General features: G+C 37.2%; 1 protein-coding gene across 1 annotated transcript in view; it reads right to left on the reverse strand.

Moving 5' to 3' along the window:
• MORC1 (MORC family CW-type zinc finger 1) overlaps positions 1-26,559 on the reverse strand; it is a 162,134-nt gene that overhangs the window by 125,977 nt on the left and 9,598 nt on the right. The window contains exons 4-8 of the mRNA XM_053903323.1: positions 22,702-22,770; positions 18,919-19,009; positions 17,655-17,763; positions 13,904-14,063; positions 11,862-11,967 (exon numbers count right to left, since the gene is read on the reverse strand). Of these exons, the coding sequence (XP_053759298.1) occupies positions 11,862-11,967; positions 13,904-14,063; positions 17,655-17,763; positions 18,919-19,009; positions 22,702-22,770 (535 nt within the window). The remainder of the gene's footprint in view (positions 1-11,861; positions 11,968-13,903; positions 14,064-17,654; positions 17,764-18,918; positions 19,010-22,701; positions 22,771-26,559) is intronic.

Genomic DNA, 26,559 nt, shown 5'->3' on the forward strand with positions numbered 1-26,559 from the left:
GCTAGGGTGGCACAGTTTTTACTGAACCAAGAGAGACCTGTGGCTTTGTGGGAAACCCTCCATAACAACTATGGCGAAACACAATGATGGCTTTGACCAGGATCACAGCAGTAGAGGAGGTAATAAATGGTTGGGTCTGAATCTACTTGAAGGCAGAACCAACAATAAGCAAGTTAGAAATGTCATCGAAGAATTCTCAGTACAAGAGTCCTGAGTAGGAAGAATTTTAAAAAGTCAAAACCCATAGCTAGACACATTGTGGAATTTTATTTAAAGTTACAAGAATTCCTAAAAGCTATTCAAGGTGGGGAAAATGAGCAATTTATAAAAATTCAGTAATCACATCTGCATTAGGCTTCTCATAAACAACATGGATTCAAGACATCGAATAAGCAATAATTTCTGAGGAAAACTACTTTTGAATAAATGTTTCTTTATTCATTTAGACAAACATTGAGGAAGAAAAGAAAAATAAAGATACCTTTAAGGATACAAAGCTTCCAAAAGTTTACATCCAATGGACTTTGAAATAATTATTTGAGCAAGACAAACATTGAGGAAGAAAAGAAAAATAAAGATACCTTTAAGGATACAAAGCTTCCAAAAGTTTACATCCAATGGACTTTGAAATAATTATTTGAGCAATTATTTGAGCAATAATAATCCAGCAAATGAACTAATGAGTAAATTAAAAAGATTCAGGATGGAAGATGGTGTGGTAAACAAAGAGAAATAATAAATCCTATAATTTAGTCTAAATGATTATTTATGCAGGGTGTGACATAATATTATAAAATTTTAGGGGCGCCTGGGTGGCACAGTCGGTTAAGCGTCCGACTTCAGCCAGGTCACGATCTTGCGGTCCGTGAGTTCGAGCCCCGTGTCGGGCTCTGGGCTGATGGCTCGGAGCCTGGAGCCTGTTTCCGATTCTGTGTCTCCCTCTCTCTCTGACCCTCCCCCGTTCATGCTCTGTCTCTCTCTGTCCCAAAAATAAATAAAAAAACGTTGAAAAAAAAAAATTAAAAAAAAAAAAAGATTCAGGATGGAAGATGGTGTGGTAAGCAAAGAGAAATAATAAATCCTATAATTTAGTCTAAATGATTATTTATGCAGGGTGTGACATAATATTATAAAATTTTATAAATAAATCCAAATAAAATAATCAGAAAAAGGTGGAACTGGTAAGGAAGAGAAATAAAGCATACCAAAGCCTTGACTTACTTGTGAGTTAAGATAGATAACACTTTTAACTCTACACTTTGATAAGAAAACTAAGTTTGATATATTTATTTAAAATATAAAGGCAGTCCACTCTGAAAGAATAGCATGGAACAAATAATTTTCAGACTATCTGAATGGGAAAACATGAATCTTCCTTCTTGACAAAAAAATAACAACTCAACCAATCTCACAAAGGGGGAAAAAAAAATAAGGCAGAACAAAATTAAACCCAAGCACCAGCAAATGGCAACAAATTAAACAAACAAACCTAACCACAAACAAATGACAACCAAAGAAGTAAATATAAAACATAAAATGAGAAGGCAGAGTAAGTCCAGCTACAGCAGATGTCCTAATAAGTGTAAACTAGATAAATTTCCTATTAAAAGATAGAAGCACTCAGAGTGAATGCTAACAAATCTAGTTACATGCCATTTATAAGAGACAAATTGAAAATTAAATAACACTGCTGAGAATAAAGCAGTGAAAAACTATGTGGTAAGAAAAGTTAACCAAACAAAGCAAACATAGGTTAATGTTAGACAAAAACAGAAACAAAGTTATTAGAAAGTATCACTGGAACACAGAGGGATATTTTACATTAATAAAGGTTCACTTAAACAAAATGTGTGTATGTCATAAATCTAATGACTCAGAAACATATATAGCAAAAATTAGAAGAAATACAAGAAACATAGACAAAACCATAGGCACTGTAAGATTCATACTGCTCTCAGAAATTGGGGGATCAAGCTGGGGGGCGAGGAGGGGGTGAGGCAGAATGGAAGATTTAAATAATTTAATTAAAAGCTTGATGGGGCGCCTGGGTGGCTTGGTCGGTTAAGCGTCCGACTTCGGCTCAGGTCATGATCTCACGGTCCGTGAGTTCAAGCCCCGCGTCGGGCTCTGTGCTGACAGCTCAGAGCCTGGAGCCTGTTTCAGATTCTGTGTCTCCCTCTCTCTCTGACCCTCCCCTGTTCATGCTCTGTCTCTCTCTGTGTCAAAAATAAATAAATGTCAAAAAAAAAAAATTTAAAAAAATAAAAAAATAAAAAAAATAAAAGCTTGATGTTACAAAATCTTTTTCAGAGAGTTACAATTTTTCCAATGTTTAAAACATTATTAGGCCACAAGAAATCTCAACAAATTTCAAAGAGCCGATATGATGCAAACTACGTTCTCCGATCACTGTATAATAAAATTACAACAGTATTAAAAGGATATTTCACCCCCCCCACACACACACACAAAATTTAGGTACTTGTAGATTTTTAAAATACTTTTTGAAAGTAATTCCTGAGCTAAAGAGGAAATCAAAATGGAATCTGTAAACTATTTAGAAATAAGCAATAATGAGAGTTCTACTTTTGAAACCTGTAGAATAGAGCCACGATGCAGGGGTGGTGCTGGGAGGATGCATAAAAGCCTTAGTTGTTTAGATTAGAAAATGAGATTGAAAGTAAACAAATAAAAGGTACACCTCAAGGAAGCAGGACAAATAAAATAAAACAACGTTACAGAAAGTAGGAGAAAATAGAGAAATACAAAATAAATCAGAATCTGAAATTATTTTATTTTTAAAGACAGTTGAAACAACTAAGCCCCTCTGGCCAAGAAAAAGAGATGACATACCATGCAATAAAAGCAGTAAAAGTGGACACAGCTACAAGGTTGGGGGAAACAGAAGTTTTATAGGAATATTTTATGTAAAATTCCTTATCAACAAATCTGAAAATCCAAATAAAATGAATGTTTTTATAAGACATTATAAATGACAAATTTGATCCAAGAACTTAAAAATCTGAATAGATTAACAGTTATAGCACAATTCAAAAGTAATAAAAGTAGAAATAAAAACACACAGTGATAAGACCACAGACATCATAAACTAGCTGGGTTTATTGTAGGAATGGAAGAATGATAGTTGAATATCACAAACTTTCACAGTATACTACTTTAACAGATTAGAAGAGAAAAACAAAACTAAATCATCTCAACAGATGTCAAAAAACCGTTCACTGAAACTTAACACCAATTTTCTAATGTGAAAAATAAATAAAAATCACTCAATAAACTAGAAATAAAATGACTTACTAAGCTTGACAAAAGGCACTGATGAAAAGGAAAAATAACTAGAACAAATATCACACTTAATGATCAAAGATAAAAGAATTCCGTTAAGACAAAAAAAAAAAAGAACTATTGGGACCTCATCAAGATTAAAAAGCTTCTGCACAGTGAAAGAAACAATCAACAAAACTAAAAAGCGACCAACGGAATGGAGGAAGATATTTGAAAATGACAGATCAGATAAAGGGTTAATAAGCAAAATCATACTATAAGGAATTTATCAAACTCAACACCCAAAAAACAAATAATCCAGTGAATAAATGGCCAGAAAACATGAACAGACATTTTTCCAAAGAAGTAATTCAGATGGCTAACAGACACACAAAAAGATGTTCAACATCGCGCATCATCAGGGAAATACAAATCAAAACCACAATGAGATACCACCTCACACCTGTCAGAATGGCTAAAATGAACAACTCAGGAAACAACAAATATTGGGAAGGATGTGGAAAAGGGGGAACACTTTCCACTGCTGGTGGGAATGCAAACTGGTGCAGCCACTCTGGAAAACAGCATGGTGGTTCCTCAAAAACTTAAAAAATATAACTACAATCATACAATCTAACCACCAAAATTCTTAACTACTGTGGCATATATGATGATGTAAAATTACACTCAACTATATAAAAGAAGACTGAAATAAGAACCAAAACATAAATATGTCAGTTCTCCCTCCGTCAAGCTATAAATTCAATAGACTACTAATCAAAGTCCCAAGAGAATTTTTTATAATAAAACTTGAAAAGCTGACTTTGAAATTCATATGGAGGAGAACATGTGCAAGAACAATCATAACACTTTCAAAAAGGACAGTGAAAGAGTACTTGCCCTACCAAATATCAAAACACATTATAAAGGCTATAGCAATTAAAAAGTCCTAATGAAGCAAGAACAGAAAAAATATATGAAAAGAAACAGGTCATCTAGAAAGAGATCCATAAATGATGAGAATTTAGTTTATATTCCTGATGCATTTCAAGTAAGTAGGAAAGGCTGAATGATTTTAAAAATGCTACATACATTAGAAAATATTAATCCATCCTCCCCTCTGCACACACACTTCACATCATGTGCAAAAACAAATTCCAGATAGATTCAAAAGCTATAGAAATAAACCATAAGTATTCTTAAAATGATAAGAAGATATATTTGGTTAAGGAAAACCTATCTGAGGTTAGAAATGCAAAAGAAACTCATAAAGAAAAATACTGACAGATTTGACCCCAAAATATCAAAAATTTCTCTAAGACAAAGGACAGTACTAACAATGTTAAAAGTCAAGTGGGGAGAGAGAAGGATTTGTGTGTGGTTATAAACTGAATTTTTTTTTTTAACGTTTTATTTATTTTTGAGACAGAGAGAGACAGAGCATGAATGGGGGAGGGGCAGAGAGAGAGGAAGACACAGAATCGGAAGCAGGCTCCAGGTTCTGAGCCATCAGCCCAGAGCCCGACGCGGGGCTCGAACTCACGGACCACAAGATCGTGACCTGAGCCGAAGTCGGGCGCCCAACCGACTGAGCCACCCAGGCGCCCCTGTGTGTGGTTATAAAAGGCAATTGGAAGGAACCTTGTACTGATACACTGGAGATTTGCACCAGATGGATTACATCAGTGTCAGCATCCTGGTTGTGATATTGTTCTACAGTTTAGCAAAATGCCAGCATAGGGGAAGCTGAGTTAAGGGCACACAGGCTTTCTCTATATTATTTCTTATAACTGCTTATGAGTCTACAATTACCTAAATACAAATTTTAATTAAAAAAAAGACAAGTGCCAGATTGAAGAAAAAATGTTCCTCATATTTAACATCCAAAGTAATAATAACTAAATAAAAGTTCCTAAAAACCATTAAAACTACATAATAGAAATATACAAATATAAACAAAAGATACAAGCAAATTATGGAAGCAAAGTAAGCATCCAAAAAACATGAAAATATACCCCATACTGTCAATAATCAGGAGAAAACAAAGTTCAGAGAAATATTTAATCTACCTGGCAAAATTTTAAAAGTTAGTTTATATCAAATCTTGATGAAAATGGGGCCATTGACAAAATTCAGATCATTGGCTGGGTGCATAGATAGTTTAAGCTTTTTGCACAGCAATTTACCACTATCTATTTAAATTTAAAATTACTACCACTTAATCTGGCAATATTATCTCTGAGAATCAATACTAAAGAAATATTCATGCAAGTGCCCAAAAATATAAGTATAAAGATTAGCATTAGTTAAAATAGTGAAAAAGTGACGTCAATCTGAGTATGATGTATACCAATCTATAATATCATGCAAATATTGTTTTATACCAATGTACAGTTATTTATTACTTTACAGTCACTTTTTTAAAAGGTGCTTAAAAGTGAGGTATAGGAGTATCCAATAAAAGAAAAAAAGGATTCCTTGGAAAAATGGCTTATTGTAGCATTACTACAGCAGCAGAAGTATATTATGAGCCTAGAATATCTTATGATGCCAAAAAGTACAAAAATATTCAACACTGATGGTGATACATCAAAAGAACATAAGAGTCAGCCTCAATAGGCTCCCACTAGCCAAGTCTAGGACAACTTTAGCCACAACATTAATACTAATAGTGATAGATTATTACCCTTAAAAGGAATGCATGGGTCCCTACTGCGTGTAAAAAGAAGAGGGGCAGGATGAATGGTAAAGCAAGTATGGTGGATTATCAACATCTAGGGAATCTGAGGGAAAGGTATACTACAATTCTTTGTAATATCTTTGCAACCCTGTTGAAAAGTCTAAATTATTTCAGAAGAAAAAGCTAAGAAGAAAAAAGTATGACTTCAATATAAACTGACAAGAACCGAAAAGTCTAGATGACACACTTCAATAAGCCCAAGTTGCAGAGTTATTTCTATAGTAGAAGAGAGATTGGAGGGGCAGGGGTAGAGAATGAGAAAGCACTGTTACACTGATTTAGGTATCTATGCATTTTTGAGAGGTTTTCAAGAAACTCATATTTATGTACCACTGGAGGCTCACCCCAACCTCTGCCCCAAAGATTACTGTTCCTGGACCAGGTGCTGGACCACCAGGTGGAAGAATGAGACACGGGAGAGAGTAAAGAAAACTAACACCTGGATCCAGCATTTCTTGGTGGCATATCTTATATGAAATTTCAAAACCTCAGTTCTGAAATTGTAATTCCATACTGGTGTCCACATAAAGAATTCTATGTCCTATGAATGAAATTTAAAACATCTAGATTAGAGAGTAATTCCATACCTGCCAAAGATAGACTCTCTGGATAAGGAATGCCGAAGGAGAATCCCAACCCTATGGATCTTGCACATTCCAGTTTACACTAACCACCTGTGAGGCATTACAGGCACGGACATCTCAGAGCCATCTTCCATTTGGTCAGTCCTACTGCATTCAGTCAATAGAGGTTCTCTGGCACCTGGGTGGCTCAGTGAGTTGCGTGTTCAACTCCTGATTTTGGCTCGGGTCATGAACTCACAGTTCGTAAGATCAAGCCCTGTGTTAGGGTCTGTGCTGACGGCGTGGAGCCTGCTTGGGATTCTCTCTCTCCCTCTCTCTCTGCTCCTCCCCTGCTTGCACAAGCACTCTCTCTCTCTCTCCCTCTCTCTCTCTCTCTCAAAATAAATAGGGGCACCTGGGTGGCTCAGTCGTTTAGGCGTCCAACTTTGGCTCAGGTCATGATCTCACGGTTCGTGAATTCAAGCCCCACGTCGGGCTCTATGCTGACAGCTCGGAGCCTGGAGCCTGCCTCGGATTCTGTGTCTCCTTCTATCTCTGACCCTCCCCCACTTGTGCTCTCTCTCTGTCTCTCAAAAATAAATAAAAATGTAAAAAAAAAATGTTTTTAATAAATAAATAAACATTTAATAGAGGACCTCTGGAAATCACTCTGATTTTAATCATCTGTGTGATCGTGGCTAAAGGTTACTAACAGCCACCAGTCGGAAGGAGAGAACAAATTGACTTGATTTTGTTTTGACTACCTCAAAGGGGGAAGGAAAAAAAAAACTTAGTGGGGAAAAATCTGCAAGAGTTTGAGATGCAGGACTTGATCCAGAGTTCCAAAAATTACAACATAAAACATGAATTAACAAACAAACATTGTCTAGGCTGGCCCTAAAGAAACATCTTGTTTTCTGTTATTACTTCACTACTCTTTTCATTAATATTCAGTATTCTCAGCCCTTCCCCTGCCTCTTTGTTGCAAACTCTTAACTTCCTTTTGATTTCTTACAAAGCTATTTTTCATGTTGTCTTCTACCCTTTTAGGGCACTTTGCCTAAGTTTAACATGGCAGATTCTTTCCCTGCAGATATAACCTACTTTCTGTATATCGTTATGGAATTCTGTGATTCCCTGGCACTCCCCACATGTCACATTCACAGATTCAAATTCTGATTTAATATATCACACATTAAATGCAAACTTCTGCCTCATCTGATTCTGAAATTCTGAGATGACTTTTCTGTCTACATATTCTCTTTTAATGTAAGTAAAAACAGGCTGTCTTTAGACTCATGTTGCCAAAGCACATGCCACTGCCCACGTGCTTGAATATCACTCCTAATGAAATTTTCATGAGATTACTGTCATCTTAAAACAGGGCCCTGCTAAAGGTCGGATATACTGCTGTAGAGCCTCAGTGCAAAGCCAATAAAGGGTATTGATTGCAAAGTTTAAGACAAATATCAAATAGGGCGCCTGGCTGGCTCAGTCGATTAAGTGTCCGATTTCAGCCTAGGTCATGATCTTGCCGTTCCCGAGTTCGAGCCTCCTGTCGGACTCTGTGCTGACAGCTCAGAGCCTGGAGCCTGTTTGAGATTCTGTGTTTTCCTCTCTCTCTGCCCCTCCTCCAACCACACTCTGTCTCTGTCTCTCAAAAATAAATAAACATTAAAAAATTTAAAAAAAACCCTGATATCAAATACTCACAAGAACTATATGAAAGTTCAGACACTTTGACTCAGTAGTTCCATTCCTGGGAGTTTGTCTTAAAAAAACAATTCAAAAGAATAAAAAAAAATCCATCTGCACGAAAATGTTTACCTCAATATTATCCATAAATAATGTGAAACACTGGGACCAATGTTACTATCCAAAAATACAGAAATTTTATGTAAATTATGATGAATCAATTTAATAGACTATCGTAAAACCACTTATCAAGAAATTATTATGAGACTTACCCAGACTACATAATAACGTAAGTTGAGAAGCCAATCATAAATGAAAAAGAAAAATGAGAAATTACACTTAAAAACACTAGAATTGAATAAAAATTATGATATACAAATTATTTTCTTTACAATTTTTTAAGGGGCGCCTGTGTGGCACAGTCGGTTAAGCGTCCGACTTCAGCCAGGTCACGATCTCGCGGTCCGTGAGTTCGAGCCCCGCGTCAGGCTCTGGGCTGATGGCTCGGAGCCTGGAGCCTGTTTCCGATTCTGTGTCTCCCTCTCTCTCTGCCCCTCCCCCGTTCATGCTCTGTCTCTCTCTGTCCCAAAAATAAATAAAAAACGTTGAAAAAAATAAAATAAAAAAAAAAATAAATAAATAAAATATCATTTCACTTTTGGGCAGCCTGGGTGGCTCAGTTGGGTAAGCCTCCAACTTTGGCTCAGCTCACGATCTCACAATTCACAAATTCGAGCCTCACATAGGGCTCTCTGCTGACAGCTCAGAGCCCAGAGCCTGTTATAGATTCTGTGTCTCCTCTCTCTGTGTCTCCCCTGCTCATTCTCTGTCTCTCTCTCTCAAAAATAAATAAACATTAAAAAGAAGGAAAGAAAGGAAGGAAGGAAGGAAGGAAGGAAGGAAGGAAGGAAGGAAGGAAGGAAGGAAAGACACCCAAGGCACCTGGGTAGCTCAGTCGGGTAAGCCTCCAACTTTGGCTCAGGTCACAATCTCACAATTCGTGAATTTGAGCTCCACATTGGGCTCTCTGCTGTCATCACACAGTCTGCTCTGGATCCTCTGTCTTCCCTCTCTATCGGCCCCTCCTTCCCTCGTGTGTGTGTGTGTGTGTGTGTTATATTATTTATATTTTTACAATAAACAAAATTGGAATAAAAAATAGTATCAGAAAAACCTCTTCTCCGAAACCAAAAAAAAAAAAAAAAAAAAAAGCCTGAAAGCTTGAATTTTCCTATTTCTATGTAGAAAATTAAATTATTTTCAGAATCAGCAGGACCATACCATCTAAGACCAAAGGTGGAAATTGCATAGTTCCAAGGTTTGAGACTTGTTTTGAACAGAGGAAGAATCATGCTCAGTGGCTTTAAGGGGACACAATAACCACAAGAAAAATGGCAAAGGAATTATTATATTACAAACCACCTGTTCTCAAAACCAAGATTTTGTAAACTGCACTTGTTTAGAAGTTCAAATAACAGAAGTCGTAAGTGCAAGAGGAGTCAGAAAAAGATCCATCTTTGACCAGAGTATTCTTTCAGCCACAAGAGTCCATGTTTTCCTAGTCCCTTAGTAAAGAGGATCTGGGTTAATGGTTAATGTCAGAGCCCACTGACTTTTCAGAGGGGAAACCTATACATAATTACCACCCCCGCCCCCAGGAGGTGATACTGCTGTCCCTCCTTGGCACTATCATGAAACTCATATCAGAAACCATGAAATAGAGAGCGCCCCTTGTACAGAAATGACATCTCCTCTTTACAACAACCCAGCCTCATCAAAATGTCCCCACCCATCTTTAAAAAGCTTTTCTTGTGATTAAACTACGAAAAATGTTGAAAAACCAACCAAACAAACAAATCCAATGTGGTCAATGTTCCTAAATTAAACTGTACGTACCCTGCGTCTGACGCATTTTCATTTTGTGATTAATTGCTTAAATGACTTAAGAAGCTTCTGACTTCATTAAACCATCTGGAAACAGTAAGAACTTTTTCCCAAAGAATTAGCTGTCAAATTATTCCTCTAATAATGTTATTTGTTTCCTGACGCTAGTGTCAAAATGCCAAGGCACTCTGACAGATAACTGCTTGAAAATTTAGTCCCAAAGCTTTTAAGTAGCATGAGATATTGGTTCTGGAACCAGCTGTTAAGCAGAAAGGTAGGGTCAGCGGGAAAGGGGGAGATGGTAATGGACGTGCCAGTAACAGTTCTGGGCCTCCTTTCTGATCTTGGCGTATTAATACTGCCAAAAGGGTTCCCAGCATTTGTATAACAATAAAGAGGCTGGATTTTTTTTTTTTTCCAAGACAAAAACCCTTCATTTCTGTGTAAATTAAGAATTACACATTTTAGAATGAAATAAGAAAAATATAAATCATAAAAAAAACTTTAAGTAGAAAAGATCATCTAAAAGCATTATCAAACATTAAATTTTCTAACTGGGGAAGGGGTTTTCAAATTTCACCTCAAAGACGAAACAAAAATAGGTTCTTTGTTAAGTTTATGTATTTACTTGGGTCTCAATATCTTAGTCTAAAATTGCACTGCCCAATATGGTAGCTATTGGCCATGCTAGAAAACTGCTCCAAATTGATACATGCTATGTGTACAAAACACACACTAGAGTTCAAGGATTTAGCAGGAAAAAAAGAGTATAAAATGTCTCATTAATATTTTTCATATTAAAATTATAATTTATATATACCAGATTAAATAAAACATTATTAAAATTAATTTGACCTCTTTCTTTTTACCTTTCCTAACATGGCTACTAGAAAATTTAAGATTTCATATATGCTTCATATTTGCTGCTCTCATTTTATTTGCACCAAACATCAGTATTTAAAATGAATCAGATTGAATTTAACTCTTTCAAAATCCCTTGTAACTCTAGAGTTCTGACACTAAGAAACTGCGCGTTCAAGCTGATAAGTTTCAAATACAAAGTTACTTTGGAGAAACTTAGGTTTGGTCACTGTTGCATTATTTCTCCACAATTTTCATTCATGCTCCCCAATCCTTCCTTATTCTGTTTCATATAGATTCCTAATAGCCAAGAAAAATGAATGTGTCAATTTATTTACTTATAAACTGCAAGCATGAAGTTCATAAGGCCATTCTTAATTATCGGTTGGTCATATTTCTTTTTGCTCCATACCATACTGATGCCCATTTTTAATGATATGTAATGAATAATGAACTCTGTTTTCTTCAGTTTTAATATTCATAAAATAAGCGTTTCAGAATTAGAGAAGCTTGAAGGTGTTATTCCAGTGGTTCCAAAATGTGCTGCCACCTCGAAATCACCTGGGCAACATGTGAAAAATATTGACTCCTACGCCTGATATCTGGAGATTCTGACTCAGCAAAGTCTGGGATAAGACAAGATCCTATACTTAAGAAGCTGTCTGGGTCACTCAGAGGGTCAGCCAGTTTTGGGAATCAATGGTCCAGCCTAACTCTCTTCATCTGTAACTGGGGTAAAATGAATTATCTCAGTGCTAAGGCCCAGTGGCCTCAGACATAGGACCAGGATACTGCCATTATTGAGAGACATTCTGTCAAACACACATACTACTCACTCCTCAAGAGCCCCAGCCATCAGCATATCTTCCTTGTCAGTCTTAACATCCAACTCTGGCTCTCCGCTAAGCAAAAGCTTCAAGTTATAAATAACCAGCAAAGTACCTAGTAGAAAAAAGGATGTTTGCCTTGTCAGTATTGGAACAACACCAAATATTAGTCATAGTGCTATTATCTCATCTATGGAATTAAGCTTACTCTAGACCAAATTTCCTTCAACACTTCAGTAAATAATATGCTTGGATAAGTTCCAAGATGTACGTCTTACAGCACATTCCACTTTCTTCCAGAGTGTTGAGTTTCTACGGGAAAGTGTTTATTCCTATTCAATTCATTGTAAGTCTCTCAACGTGGATTCTTAAACTTTGGCACTTTTTTCATAATTTGCATTATGAAAATAGTTGGAGGAGTCTGAGCTAAATTTGTATTATAGGTAAAGCTCTCGTTGGTGGAACTGAAACCAATGCACATAAAAACAAAGATGAGTTTTTAAAATTTGTACAAATATGAAGAATTGCTTTTAGACCCTATAATATGCATTGGCAAACTTTTTCTGCAAAGGGCCAGATAATAAACATTTCAGGCTTTGCAGGCTATACGGTCTCTGTGACAACTACTCACAATTCAAGCCCACAACTGCGGCATGAAAACTGCCATAGAGAATACATAAATGAATGAATTTAGCTGTGTTCCAATAAAACTTTATTTATAAAAACACATATGGGGCTGGATTTGACCTGCAGGCTACAGTTTTCTGACCCCTGCTCTAAAGCATAGTTAACAAAAAAAATCCCAATTCTTTACAAAGTTGATTGTGATATAAAGACAAACAAGACTGTCAGAGAAATTAAAAAAACAGCCAATTACACTTTTCCTGGTAGTACTAAGACACAAGAGAGAACAAACAGCACGGTGACGAAAATTGCCTGTGTCTAAATCCTGGATCAATCATTTATTTACCAATGCAATGACCTCAGATAAATTTCCTAACCTCTTTGAATCTAATTTTTCCAATCTACACAATGGAGTTCATGAGGCACCTAAAGCATAGAGTTGTTTTGAGAATTAAATGCATTAATATTTATAAGGTGTTTAGAAAAATATTCAAGAAATAGTATACCTTTCATTAGTATTTACATGAGTATTTCACAATTAAAAGTCGACCAACACTGGGTTCTATTCCTGAAACTAATACCACAAGGTATGCTAATGAACTTGAAGTTAAATAATTTTTTTAAAGTCAACCAACAAATCACATTAGCTCCCCTTAAAGTGTATCACGTATACATTAATAACATTAATATTTATTAAGTTGCCACTAGTTTTCCTCTAAGAGAAAAGGGAGAGAGTGACAAAAAATACCATTTTTAAACAAAATGCCACAAATTCGAGAAGAAATTTTGAGGGCAATACAAGCCAACTCAGAAACAAATTTCTCAGAATTTCACTACATACATTACATAAATCAAGGAGTTGCAGAAAGGAAAATGCACACAGCTTTCTCTAGAGTAGATTCTTCTTGTTTCTAGATAGTAAAGGTAGAAGTTTGGAGAATGAGTGGCACTGGAAAATGTTAGTAGACACATAAATACAGAAATACAGAAAGCTCTGTTCATCTGGAACATGAAGCTTTTACTAACTCTCTGCCACAGAAACCTAGACTCATTGGTTTCTAAGTTGCTAACTCTCTTATAAAACTCTCCTCTAACCTTAGATGCTGAGGTAAGCATCTCCTAACTCTGCTATCTGGTGCAGGGACTATGTATTCCCTGTGGTCACACACTATGTCATCCTCTTCACATCCAGAGTTCCCCAAGCTCAGGCAAGTACAAATCTTTCTCCCAGTGTCAGGCATTTAGAGCTATTCATGTCTGGATTCACTTAAGACAAAATTCATATGGATAAAATGAATGACTGTGCCCATGAGAGATCCTGCATGGTATTATAAATAGAAAAAATACAAAAGTACATGTAAAGTACCTTTCCAAAGGCAGTAAAAGCAAATACTTCTATCAAGATTTCAGAATTTTGGTGATCTTACCACATTTCCCGTAGATCATATCAAACTGCTGCATCAATTCAGCTTCATTTCTAAATGGAGAGTACTTAAAAATTATAGACAACTCTGTTGAGAATTTTTGAGGATCATCTGTAACAGATTCTCTGGTTCTTGTTAACCATGAAGGTATTGGAACCACAACCTATAAAAAACACACACATCAGTTTACTATGAAATATACAAATACAAACCATCATCCTTCCGTCTGTTCCTAATTCAGTCCATTCCCCATCTAGCCAAATTGGAAAACATGAAATTAAAAGTTTATTTCCACCTTGTATTCTAGTTTTATAAAGAAGAGACACATAACAATTATGTACACTCAGAGTTGTGTTCTAAAATGCTCCATTGTAGAATGTGGGGACAGATGGAGTCTGCTTCGGCCCACTAATGAAATATGGGTAGGACGGCAGAGGGAACAACGGTACTGACACTTCAGAAGTCGAAAAGTACATGACAGCATACCCAGGAAAGCCGACCAGAGGCCCAGGCCAGAACAGAAAAACAGCCTGTTTACAATTCACAACACCGTAAAAGGCTCAGAGACTGATGGCATGAGTTAACTGTGGAGGTGAGATACAGAGGGAAGAGCCAGAAGTAGCATCCCGATCCCCATCTGCCACTAGCTCTCCCAATTCCACAGCGACTGGATGCTTATTCTCTAGAAAGAGTAGAACAAGCTATTTCTGGATTAGAGGATATGTCAGGCACAATGATCAGGGGGACCTTACTGAGATCAGAGGGGTCGAAGTACACATACTGAGTGCTGAGAACCCAGGCCTCCTCTCTCATTTGGGTCCCCCAAAGATGTCAGGTAGGCCTTCCGGCAGAAGACTGTAGGAGTTTTCCTGGAGAAATCGGACTAGCCCAGAAGGAAAAACATCTAGAAAATTACATTGAGGGTTTCGCAATCATACAGCTCAGCTAGAACACCACTCTCACAGAGCTTTCAATCCACATTTTATTGGACTACTCTTTAAAGTAGTACTCCAATATGGAGTACTACTCCAATATGATAAATACAGACCAAATAAGCACAAATAAAGCAACTCAGTGGAAACAAAAACTGTATGAGGAAGATGAACATTTCAGAGGAAAAAATAAATAAATCATTGTTAATATCTTCACAATGCTAAAAGGAAAAATGCTGTATCCATGAAGCAAAACTATAGATCTTTAAAAAGGAATATTAAGAGAATTTAAAACACTTCTTAGAAATGAAGAATATGATTACAGAAAAAAATTTCTATGACAAGATTAGAAGATAAATGTTAGGAAATCTCTCAGGAAACAAAACAAAAATATAAACAACAGAAAACAGGAGAGAAAAGATAAGAAAATTAAAGAACCAGTTCAGACGCAACAGAAGTTGCAGAAGGAGAGGAAAGGGAATACGAATGGAAGAAAAATCATTAACTTTACAGAAAAATATCCCCAAATTGAACAACACGTGTTTCTAGATTGAAAATGCCCAACAAGCAACCAGCACAATGGATGCAAATAGACTGGCCCAAAAAGCAAAATACTTAAATCAGAACATTGGAGACAAACAAGATTCTACTGACTTCAAAATGTACAAGGGGAGATAAGAGTCAGAAACAAGATTCAGAAATTTAAATGGCTTCGGACTTCTCAATAATAACGCTGGAAATAAGATATTGGAGCAAGGCTTTCAAATTCCTGAGGGAAAATTCACTCCAACCTACAAATAACACCAAGCCAAATTACCACTGAATGTTCAGATAGAATAAAAATATTTTCATGCATGTAAGGTCTCAAAATACTTGACCTTTCATGTACCCTTGTTAAGAAAACTCATAGAGGGCACTTGGGTGGCTCGTTGGTTAAGTGTCAGACTTTGGCTCAGGTCATGATCTCACAGTTTGTGGGTTCAAGTTCTGTGTCCGGCTCTGTGCTGACAGATCAGAGCCTGGAGCCTGCTTCAGACCCTGTGTCTCCCTCTCTCTCTGCCCCTACCCTGCACACTCTCTCTCTCTCAAAAATAAATAAATAGAAAAAAAAAAAGAAAAGAAAACTCATGGAGGATATGGTCTCAAGGACAGATGATGGGAGCAAGCAGAGCACCAGCTGTGGAGAGCAGGAGTGAGGGGGAGTGCATCAGAAGACTCCAGAACAGAGTCTTCAGTAGGTGGGACTAAGAAGAGTACAGGAGACTGGGGTTAAGATAGTGATAAAGACAGAAAACCAAGAGAATATTCAGTGACAGTGTTAAGAACATAGAACATTAAGCAGACAATTATTAATTCCAGGAAAAATGAAAAATCATGCAGGTAAAGGAAAAAATAGTTCATGACATGGTTATAGTTGTGAAAAGTGGTTCCGGTCTTAAAACATAAATATCAAACATTAGCATAAGTAAAATTACAATGGAGCTACGTTGAGGGTGGAGAATTGGGATGGTATGTATGTGTGATATAAACAGAGGAAAAAAATATATAAATCCTTTTGTAATGAGCAGTTAATAGATAATACCTACATCAAACCAAGAAGTAGTAATACAAGTATGTTATATAGAGATATTAAGGAAAATATTGAAAAACTCTGCTCATACTGTTGAAAGAGACAGCCTCTGTAGTACTGGAAATGGGAAAGGGTTGCTGGTTTTAGTTTTTAAAAAAAGGAAATGGGCCATCTTAGGAAAGCTGTAACCTCAGCTTTGGTCAGTTTTCCATGCCTTTACATACATAAAGTACAATATAAATGCTTAAAGCATTGCTTTTCCTCATTACCAGTCTCTCACTCAACTACTCCCTATTGCCTATAGACTGTTCCTTATCCAGCCCCACTCCACCACTGCCAGTGGGCATGCTGTGCTCCTCCTATCTCCACACTGCCCTTCAAAACCCCAGTACTCATCTCCAGGTCTGAGAGTTGCTGCCATTTCTCTCCACGTATCAGCCCTTCCAGCTGCAAGTGGAAGTCTCTCCACAAAACCCTCACTGACCAGTCAAGGCTCTCTATCTATACCATTGTTTCTGACAATTTTGTTAATGGCAGAAATGCATACTCACTGAACAGCTTTCTTTTTAAACACTCTCATTTTGTCATGTATCCAATTCACATGTGTCTGCCTACATTTTGTGACAAGGCTATCTTATTTTGTGATCACTTTGATGATCAGATGATCTTCTGCTGGTGTCCTACCTTCCACAGGGAAGGTATCTGTGCCAGGCAGTTCCTTAACCTGTATTTGCTGTATGGAATTACAACTGACATTCTGAACAGTAAAACCCAGACACTGCAAATTAATAAGGCATATCTAGGTCATCAAATGGAGTTGAAATTATAGTCACTAGAGTTACAGTTTTAAGTCTATTTTTCACCCATTTCTTTAGATTTTGTATTCCAAGTCTTTTAATCCAATACTTATTTTAAAATGATCATTTATGGCACAAGTGGTGGAAATGTTTTACAGGCTCCCAAAATCTCACTGTGCCAAAAGGAGCCTCTTACTCTGGGAGATTCAGGTACATGGATAATGAAAATTAAGTTCTGAAAACTGCCTAGGAATTAAAAACTCACTCAAGAAAAGTCAATAGGACAGGCTTCCGATGACCCCAGATTGTTGAGCCACCCTCTATCCATTTCCCAAATACGTTCCTAAATTTCTAAATCATAATCAGAAAAGAACCATTGTAGCCTTCACCTCCTGAGATGGCAAATGAAAACAACACCGTTACCGTGGGAACCAAAAGAAAATCTAAATTCTTACCTCACTAAGACCTTCTCTTTCACAAAATGTCTGAGAAAAAAACACACAGGTCATCGTTTCTTCCTTCTTTGTAAAAAGAATAAAGTCTTTTCCAATCCTCATGGATCCACTATATAAAAAAATCAAGAATATATTGGTTTACATCTCACATACGGAAAAGAAGAAATAGGTGGGCATGAAACTATGCAGTGTAATGAATTGTTCTTTCATAGAAGTAACTCCACTGTTTTGTTGACCCATCACCAAATGGGAACAAATGCTTTTTTCTCAAAGTAGAACAGACGCATCTGAACTAATCTAGCCCTACACCCTTGCTTGAAACATGACTGCTAGAAATAAGGTACTGCTCAGGACTCAAGAAAAGAATAATCATCTGTCCCTGGCAGGTGCCACACAGGTGGCATATTTTCTTGTCTCATATTCTCTTGTCCTCATCTTACATTGAGACCGGTTAATAATAAGCTGTGGACACATATTCACCTACACTAACACATGCTCTGAGAACAAAAGAACACAGAAATTAAGTGAAACTCTGAAGTACAGAGCTGGTCCTTCAATAATACCTAAAAGACGATTCATCACCTATCTGAGAATTAAATTTAAAAATGTTGTAGAGGTGCCTGGGTGGCTCAGTCATTAAGGGTCCAAGCCTTGATCTCGGCTCAGGTCATGATCTCACGGTTTGTAAGTTCGAGCCCTGCATCAGGCTCTGCGCTGACAGCATGAAGCCTGCCTGAGATTCTGTCTCTCCCTCTCTCTGCTACCCCCTTCTCTCAAAATAAATAAATAAACTTTAAAAATAAAAATCTTGTAAAGATCCAAGTCAGTTATAGGTATGGAAATCCCAAAACAAGGTAGGATTCTCAAGTTTATATATGTATTTTTTAATTTTTATTTATATGTAACATTTATATAAATATAAAATATAAATATATATATATACACACACACATACATACATACATATATATTTTTTAAAGCTTGTTCCCAATATCAATAATACATGCCCTAAAGGAAAACAACTTCTGGGGCACCTGGATGGTTCAGTCAGTTAAGTGTCCAACTTTGGCTCAGGTCATGATCTCATGGTTCATGAGTTCTAGCCCCGCATTGGGATCTCTGCTCTCAGCACAGAGCCTGCTTTGGATCCTCTGTCTCCCTCTCTCTACCCCTCCCTGCCTTGCTGTTTCTCTCTCTCTCTCTCTCTCTCTCTCTCAAAAATAAATAAATATTTTTTTTTTAAAAAAGGAAGACAATTTCTCACCTTTTAAGACCATTACCATATTGTCCAATAAACTTCAAGGTTGATGACCGTTTCTTAGATGTTCCAAAGTAAATGATATCTGAAGCTTCCTCTGTAATTGAGAAAGACACTTAAGTGGTTAGGAATTATGAATCAATGACACTGGCCAGAGGTCCAGTTGTCAGGATGTCACACATATCTCAAGACATTAGAACAAACCCGTATCTCTTGGGTCAGTCCAGAGACAAGGATCCTTGCCAGGCTCCATGATCCCTGCCCAGGATCTCAAGTGCAATATGTTGACGGTCAGACAGACCTAGCCATATGACTTTGGGTACACAGAGCTTAAACTCTGAGTCTTAATTTCCTCATCTCTAAAAGGGAACTGTTAATACCTATGTTAGAGCTGTTGAGGAAGATAAATATATTAAATGAGATTATCTACATGTGAAACCCTGAATACAATGCACACTACCTGTTAAGTGCGAATAAAAGTGTTATAATTATTTGTACCACTACTAATTTTCCACGAATTTGACTCTTACCTGGCCCCAGGTAAGACTGAGAAGGGCAGAATGGTTTCTAGTCTGATACTACCTGAGGAAAAAGGGCTACTTGTTTCAGACTCTCATAGTTATTCTCCAGATCTCTCCAGGGCATTCTGGAATTCTAGAGAAGAATCCTCTGAACTTCAAGGAGTTTATGTAACCTGCTCAAGGTTAAACAGCTGACAAATGTTACTGTAAGGGTAATAGTACAGAGTTACCAGAGACCATATTCTGTGGTTTTCAAAGCACACTTCACAGACTCCCATGTATGGTGGGGCCAGAGTTCTGGGCACAGGTATAGAACAGTGACATGACCTCTGTCCACAATAACCTTATGTCATGGCAGGAGAAACAGATTCAAAGAAGCAAATAAAGAAGACCATTTATGAGAGTATTAGGTAAAGAAAATAAAACCAGGTTAATGTGATAGAGAATTAAAAGGAATGTGGCCCTCAGAAGGAATGATCAGGGAAGGCCTCTTTCCTAAGGTGACATCTGAGATGAGATTCAAGTGAAGGGCCAGCAGGTGTAGTTGGAATGCTATAAACAAGGGAGACAGAGACGTGGGAATTGATCAAAGAGGTAGACAAAGGTCAAATAATTCAAGAAACTAGAAGCATTATTGGGGAGTATAAATTTTACCCCAAAGCAACGAAAAAGCACTATGGGTTTTAAGCAAGGGAATGATATGATGTGATTTATATTAAAAGATAACAAATACCCTCAGGATTGCTATGTGAGGAATGGACTTAATGGGGCAGGACCAGAAGTGAAGGGGTGGAAGCTACTGCAGTTACTTCCATGGATCAAGGTTGATCCAGATCAGTTTGGGCCACAGAGTCTATTTTCAGTCATCAGATAAATTCTTCCTTCTAACTTACTACTTGATTTCCAATCAATGTTAACAAAGAATTGGTCTCTCAACACTAGTGGGCTTTTAAAAATACTACTGCATACGTCAACTGAAGTTTGAGTTCCTTCTAAAAATCTGAGTATTTGCCACTTCCCTGTGTTTTCATCATTTTGCTCACAGCCATATATAAAAGGCACTGCTTCTTTTTTTTTCTTTTTTTTTTTTTAATGAAGGGCCTTATATAATAGGGAAAGTAGGATAAAATACACAAAGAGGGAAAGGTTAGGACCTGACTGAGGTCCCTGGGTGGGGAAAAACACACATTTTGGAACAATGCTGGGAGTGTCTGACCACAGCAAACCCTCTCAGGAGTAAGGTCCCTCTCAAGAATGTAATAAACACCACCTACTCCCCTTTGGTTTTCTCAGGAATTTGACAAAAGACCTGACTAAAAATAAGTAGATCATAAACTATGACCCACAAGGAACGGTTTGGCCACAGACCAGCCCTCATACAATGGAAATGAGCCAATCAGTAATGGACAACTAGCACCTAGAGTTATCAGTCCAATAGGGTAGGACTTGAGAAGGAACAAGGGGGAAGGGAAGAGGGGAGGTGACCAGAACCTTATAAAATAAAGACCGTTGCCTATTGTCGCGGGTATTCACTTTCAAATGTCCCCTCTATGTAAACAGAGCTTTCCTACTATTCTTACTTTCTGATCTTATGCCTCCTGCTCATTTTGTATCTATCTTTCATTCTTTGAAGCAGTGAGACAACAAACCCTGGGTATTGAGGTAAAAAAAAAAAAAAATCCTGCAACTCTTAGACTAGATCATATATTGTTATTTAAGAACTCAGGTAAATGAACTTAACAGTCAGCCTAGAAGCGAAAAGCAAAACTTTTTTCATTATGATTTTCTCATAAAATCCTTCTCTTATTTAAACACTAAGGAAACAACAATACTCTTAGTCAAAATCACCTGGAAAAATCAAAGTTATCCAAAGTCAGAACAAGAACTGAGTGAGATATTTGAGCATTTTCTGAACTTGCTAATAATCTTTGACTATTCGTGCCAAGGGAGAACTTCAGAGACTAACAAGAAAACAACTTTTTTTTTTTTTTTTTTTATGTTTATTTATGTTTGAGAGGGAGAGATGGAGCGGGAGCAGGGAAGGAGCAGAGAGAGAGGGAGATGCAGAATCCAAAGCAGGCTCCAGGCTCTGAGAGCCCAATGTGAGGCTCGAACTCCCGGACTACAAGATAGTGACCTGAGCCAAAGTCAGACACTTAACCGACTGAGCCACCCAGATGCCCCAAGAAAATAACTTTGTATTCTCAGTTTCCTACTAGCAGCACTGATGCACATCCTCTCCTCTGGTGTAGAACTGACCAGAACTGTTCCATAGTGTTTGAACTCCCTATTTTTTTTAACCTAGTGGTCAAAAACCCTGCCTTATGGGACATGGAAAAGTGTTAAACAAGAAATCCCAGACAAGCTATCCCAAATGACTCAAAGCCCTTATCAGAGGGTATCAATTCCACAGCAAATGGGTATTGTGTACCTACTATGTGTTGCATTTTGAATGCCTTGAAGATACAAAAGAAAAAAATCATGCAATGAATTATAAATGTATTCATTATGATAAGAATAGACTGAAGCTATTAAACCCTTGAACTTCGGGCAAAAAACAAACTATGAAAAACAAGGGGAGGTAACCTCCACCTCAAGGTTAAGCAGAAAATTAAAAACAGCCTAAAGGCATTGGAAACTGCCTCAGGACTCTTGCAAGAACTACCTGAAGGGCAGGCTAAAGCAATCTCAGAACCCATCCAGTTACCCTTTCTTTTCCATTTGTTCCTAGAATTTTTTTTTCTAAGTAATTGGTATCTTCTCTTTTTTATTTTTCTTGCAATATTTATCCACATTCACTTTTTGTTTTGGTTTAGATGATTACATTGATTACAATTTACTCTGTCAGCTGGAATAATTAAATCTAAAAAGTTCAACAATAGGGGCGCCTGGGTGGCTCATTCAGTTAAGCATCTGACTTCCGCTCAGTCATGATCTCACAGTTCGTGGGTTCAAGCCCCGCGTAGGGCTCTGTGCTGACAGCTCGGAGCCTGGAGCCTGCTTCAGATTCTGTATCTCTCTCTCTTTCTGTTCCACCCCTGCTTGTGTTCTGTCTCTCTCTCTCTCTCAAAAATAAAGATTAAAATTGTTAGATAAATAAATACATAAATAAAATAAAAAGTTCAACAATATGTTAAGTCTGAGATTTATTTTCCTAATAGCGCCATACCTGTTTTTGCATAGATAGCTCAATTTATTTTTATTTATTTTATGGGCTTTCAGACGGTTTCCTCTAACAGCCAGTTAGGTATCTAGATAATTAACTTACCAGGGCTCATACCACATCCATCATCCAGGAAGCACAACATGAATCCACCCTGCAGTTTTTCATTATCCACTGTAAGAGAAAACAGTTATTACTAATAAATATTGGCCTTAATTTGTTCATAAGAAAGTCATGCTGCTTACATAATTGTTTGTCCTCCTCAAATGCAGCCACTGGGTGACAGAGTTATGGCACAATAGTGGCACTCAGAAAGGTGTCTTGGCTAGAGTTTCACAAGAAACTGCAGGGGAAAATAATCATGCAACAAAAAGGCTTTAAACTAACATAAAACACCTACACATTAATAAATTATGTATACAGCATGGCGTGCCCTGCTTTGGAATCTGGCCCTTTAAACTTCAGACATTTCCTCCCTGCGGGAGGGAATAAAAGTAGATGGTGATGTGACCCCAGGATCCCTCTATCAAATTGATCAACCTTTTTGCCCTTCCACCAAAGCACTAATTCTAAAGTCAATCTAGGCCATTTTTATTAAATTCCTCAGGCTCTCTTCTAAGTAGTTAATTCCCATAAGAACCATTTGTGTGTGCTTCTTAGTGGCAGCAAATATTTGCCTCTTGAAAATGCATTTGATTTTTGAAAATAGCTAAATTATTTGGAATCAATTTTGATGATTAAGAGATATCATTAAGATAACAAAATAATCTCCCTTAAAAAATATAAAGGTGTAACTAAAACTAATGAGACTAATTTTAATGCTCAATTTATAATCTGGCTCTGAAAATAATTTCAACATTTGGATATATAAGTTATATATATATATATATATATATATATATATATATATATATATATATATGGATATATAAGATATATATATATAAGGATATATATATATGGATATATATAAAGATATATATATATATATGGATATATATAAAGATATATATATATATAAGGATATATATATATGGATATATATAAAGATATATATATATATATAAGGATATATATATAAGTCTCTCTCTAATAACTCTGTTGAGAAATAGCTTACACACACAAAAATGCATATGTTTAAAGTGTAAAATTGATGTATTTTGGCATATGTACATACCCATGAAACCATCATCACAATCAAGGTAGTGAATATACCTATCACCTCAAATGTTTCCTCAGGTCACTCTGTAGTCCTTCCCTTCTTGCTCCCTTCCATGCCCATCACACCTACCCCAACCTCAGACACCCACTGATTTGCTAACTCTATACCTATGATTCAGTTTTAGCACATCTGTTAAGTCAACTTTGTGTTCAATGGTCACCCTCAATCTACATTTTAAAAATTAAATAATGTTCAAGGTAATCCATAAATAACTATCTAAAACACATACCTAAGCTTTCCAGGTTCATAATTTTAGGCTCACATACCCACTTCTAATCTCTCCCCCACTCCTGCTAATTCACTTCCAATAAACCCTCTGGATCTTCCCTCCCATCTCATTTTCCCAGTTCCTCTCTCAGCCTGGTCTATTGGCAGTGCTGACCTCAACTTCTGTATCAGAACATTCCTCCTCCACTTTAGGTATTTGCTCTGTTCAACCCTTCCTGACTGAGGATGACATTCTCCACAATTCAACAAGGGGAAGCCCACTCTTGTTAAATTCTTTCCACAATGTAGCTGTTCTCAACGTGGCTGAACATTTTAATCATGTAGAGATACTCCGGATTAACTGGTCTTGGATGAGGCACAGGAATAAAAATTCTCCTGATTATTCTAGTGTTTATCAGCACTGGGAACCCCCTGATCCAAGCCTCAAGAGGCTCTGCATAGATGCAACAGATTTTGCGGCTCTTGGGATAAAGGTCTCATGTAAGGAGCTTGCAGAAAGAAGGGCATTCTCTGGTGAATAGGTGGGAAAGACTCGAAATTCCCAAGAGACATATGCAGTGCTTACTTTTTCTATAAACCCCAATGAGCTGCTGCAGACCATCATAGCCTCAAAATTTAGTATTCCCCTACATTCCACCCTGAAGCTTGGCCTCATTTATTTCCAATCCTTAAAACTAAGGATTCCAGATTAATTTCTATTATCTGTTAAATATGCATCTCTAAAACAAACCACAAAAAACAAACAAAACAAAAAAAATATGCATCTCTAAAATCTCCGCCAGATTTACTTCTCCTTCTGATGTTTTCTGTTCAATAAATGTCATCACTCTGCATTAGGCTTCAGCTGCCCGAGTCAAAACTCAGGATCTCCATATGTCTTCTCAATTCCACCTCTTCTCAACATCTCTCAAGCTCTCAAGTTTGACCACTTTCTCTATCCTCACAACACTGCCTTAGCTCAGGAAACCATCATCTCTCTTCTGGATTACAGCAACAGCTGCCTAATTCCTTGCTCCCGCTCAAAGCAGAGTGCAGACCAGCATGCATTTCACAATTAATTTTATGTGTCAACTTGGTTAAGCCCTGGTACCCGGCTGTTTGGTCAAACATTAGTCTAGATGTTGCTATGAAAACATTTGTGGATAGACTTAACGTTTACAATCTGTTGACTTCAAGTAAAGCAAATAACTTCCACAGTGTGGGTGAGCCTAATCCAATCAGCTGAAGGCCTTCAGGCAAAGACAGAGGCTTCTCAAAGAAGCGATTTTCTGTGTCAAGACTGCAACATAGAAATTGCACTTGAGTCTCCAGGCTGCTGGCCTACCTGGAAGATTTGGAACTTGAGACTGCAATATCAGCCCTACCTGACTTTCCAACCTGCCAGTTGCCCTACAGGTTTCAGACGTGCTAGCCCCCACAATCATGTGAGCCAATTCCTTAAAATCCCACCCTCTCACCCTCCCCCCGCGAACTATCTATATGTATAGACATAGATAGATACAGATATATAGAAAATTATATATAAATACACATACATATCTAGAGGGGGGAAGGGAGGCAGATCATACCTGTCCGTCTGTCTGTTTACAGTGTCTGTCTATTTAGCTATCTCCTACCGGTTCTGTTTCTCTGAAGAACCCTGACTAATACACTCTCCGAGTTCATCTCTTGTCACTCCCTCCCCTCACCCATACTGCAGCCTTCCACTTCCACACAAATATTCTCTTTAACTAATCTTGAGCATCTCAAACATTTTTGCAACTCCATCAGTGTTCTATGTTCTCTCCATATTCAAGCCCCTGCACATACTGCCTCTTTGTCCCTTTCAGTCTCTGATTCACCAGGCCAAGGCCTATTTCCCCTTTAGGTCTTTCGTTCACATAAGGTTCCTTCTAGGACACCTTCCTAATTCTCCCACATCATCAGGTGCCCATAAAGAACATTTAGTTTGTAATGTGTGCTTCCTACCATTCAAAGGACAGACAAATACCTGCTTATGTATCTAGTTCTCTTTCAGATTAGTAGCTTCTTTGGAACACAGTTGCCTCAGAGATATGGTGAAAATTAAGGGTCCTCCACCCATAAAAGTGAAGATATACACCATATTTTCCACAGAACCCCACATTAGAATGCCAGTTCCTTAAAAGCAGGCACTGTGTTTACTCAGCACTTAACCCAGTGCCTGACACTTGGTCAGCACTAAATATATAAATACAAATACAAATATATATATATATATATATATGTATATATATATATATATGTGTGTGTGTGTGTGTGTGTATATATATACACACACACACACACACACACACACATATATGCATACACACACACATATTGAATGCAAAGCCAAGTTTACTAGAACCAATACGCATGAACAGATAAAATATCAATGTCTAAACATGTTAGTTTGAATTTTATAGCCCTCCCTCAAGTTACCTGAAGAAAACTTAAGATTGGAAAGTAACTTGGAGCTTCAGTAAATACTCTGAAACCTAGCCCAATGATTA

The sequence above is a fragment of the Panthera pardus genome, unplaced genomic scaffold (assembly GCF_024362965.1).
Source record: "Panthera pardus isolate Hobbes unplaced genomic scaffold, ASM2436296v1 HiC_scaffold_16, whole genome shotgun sequence".
Taxonomy (NCBI): Eukaryota; Metazoa; Chordata; class Mammalia; order Carnivora; family Felidae; genus Panthera; species Panthera pardus.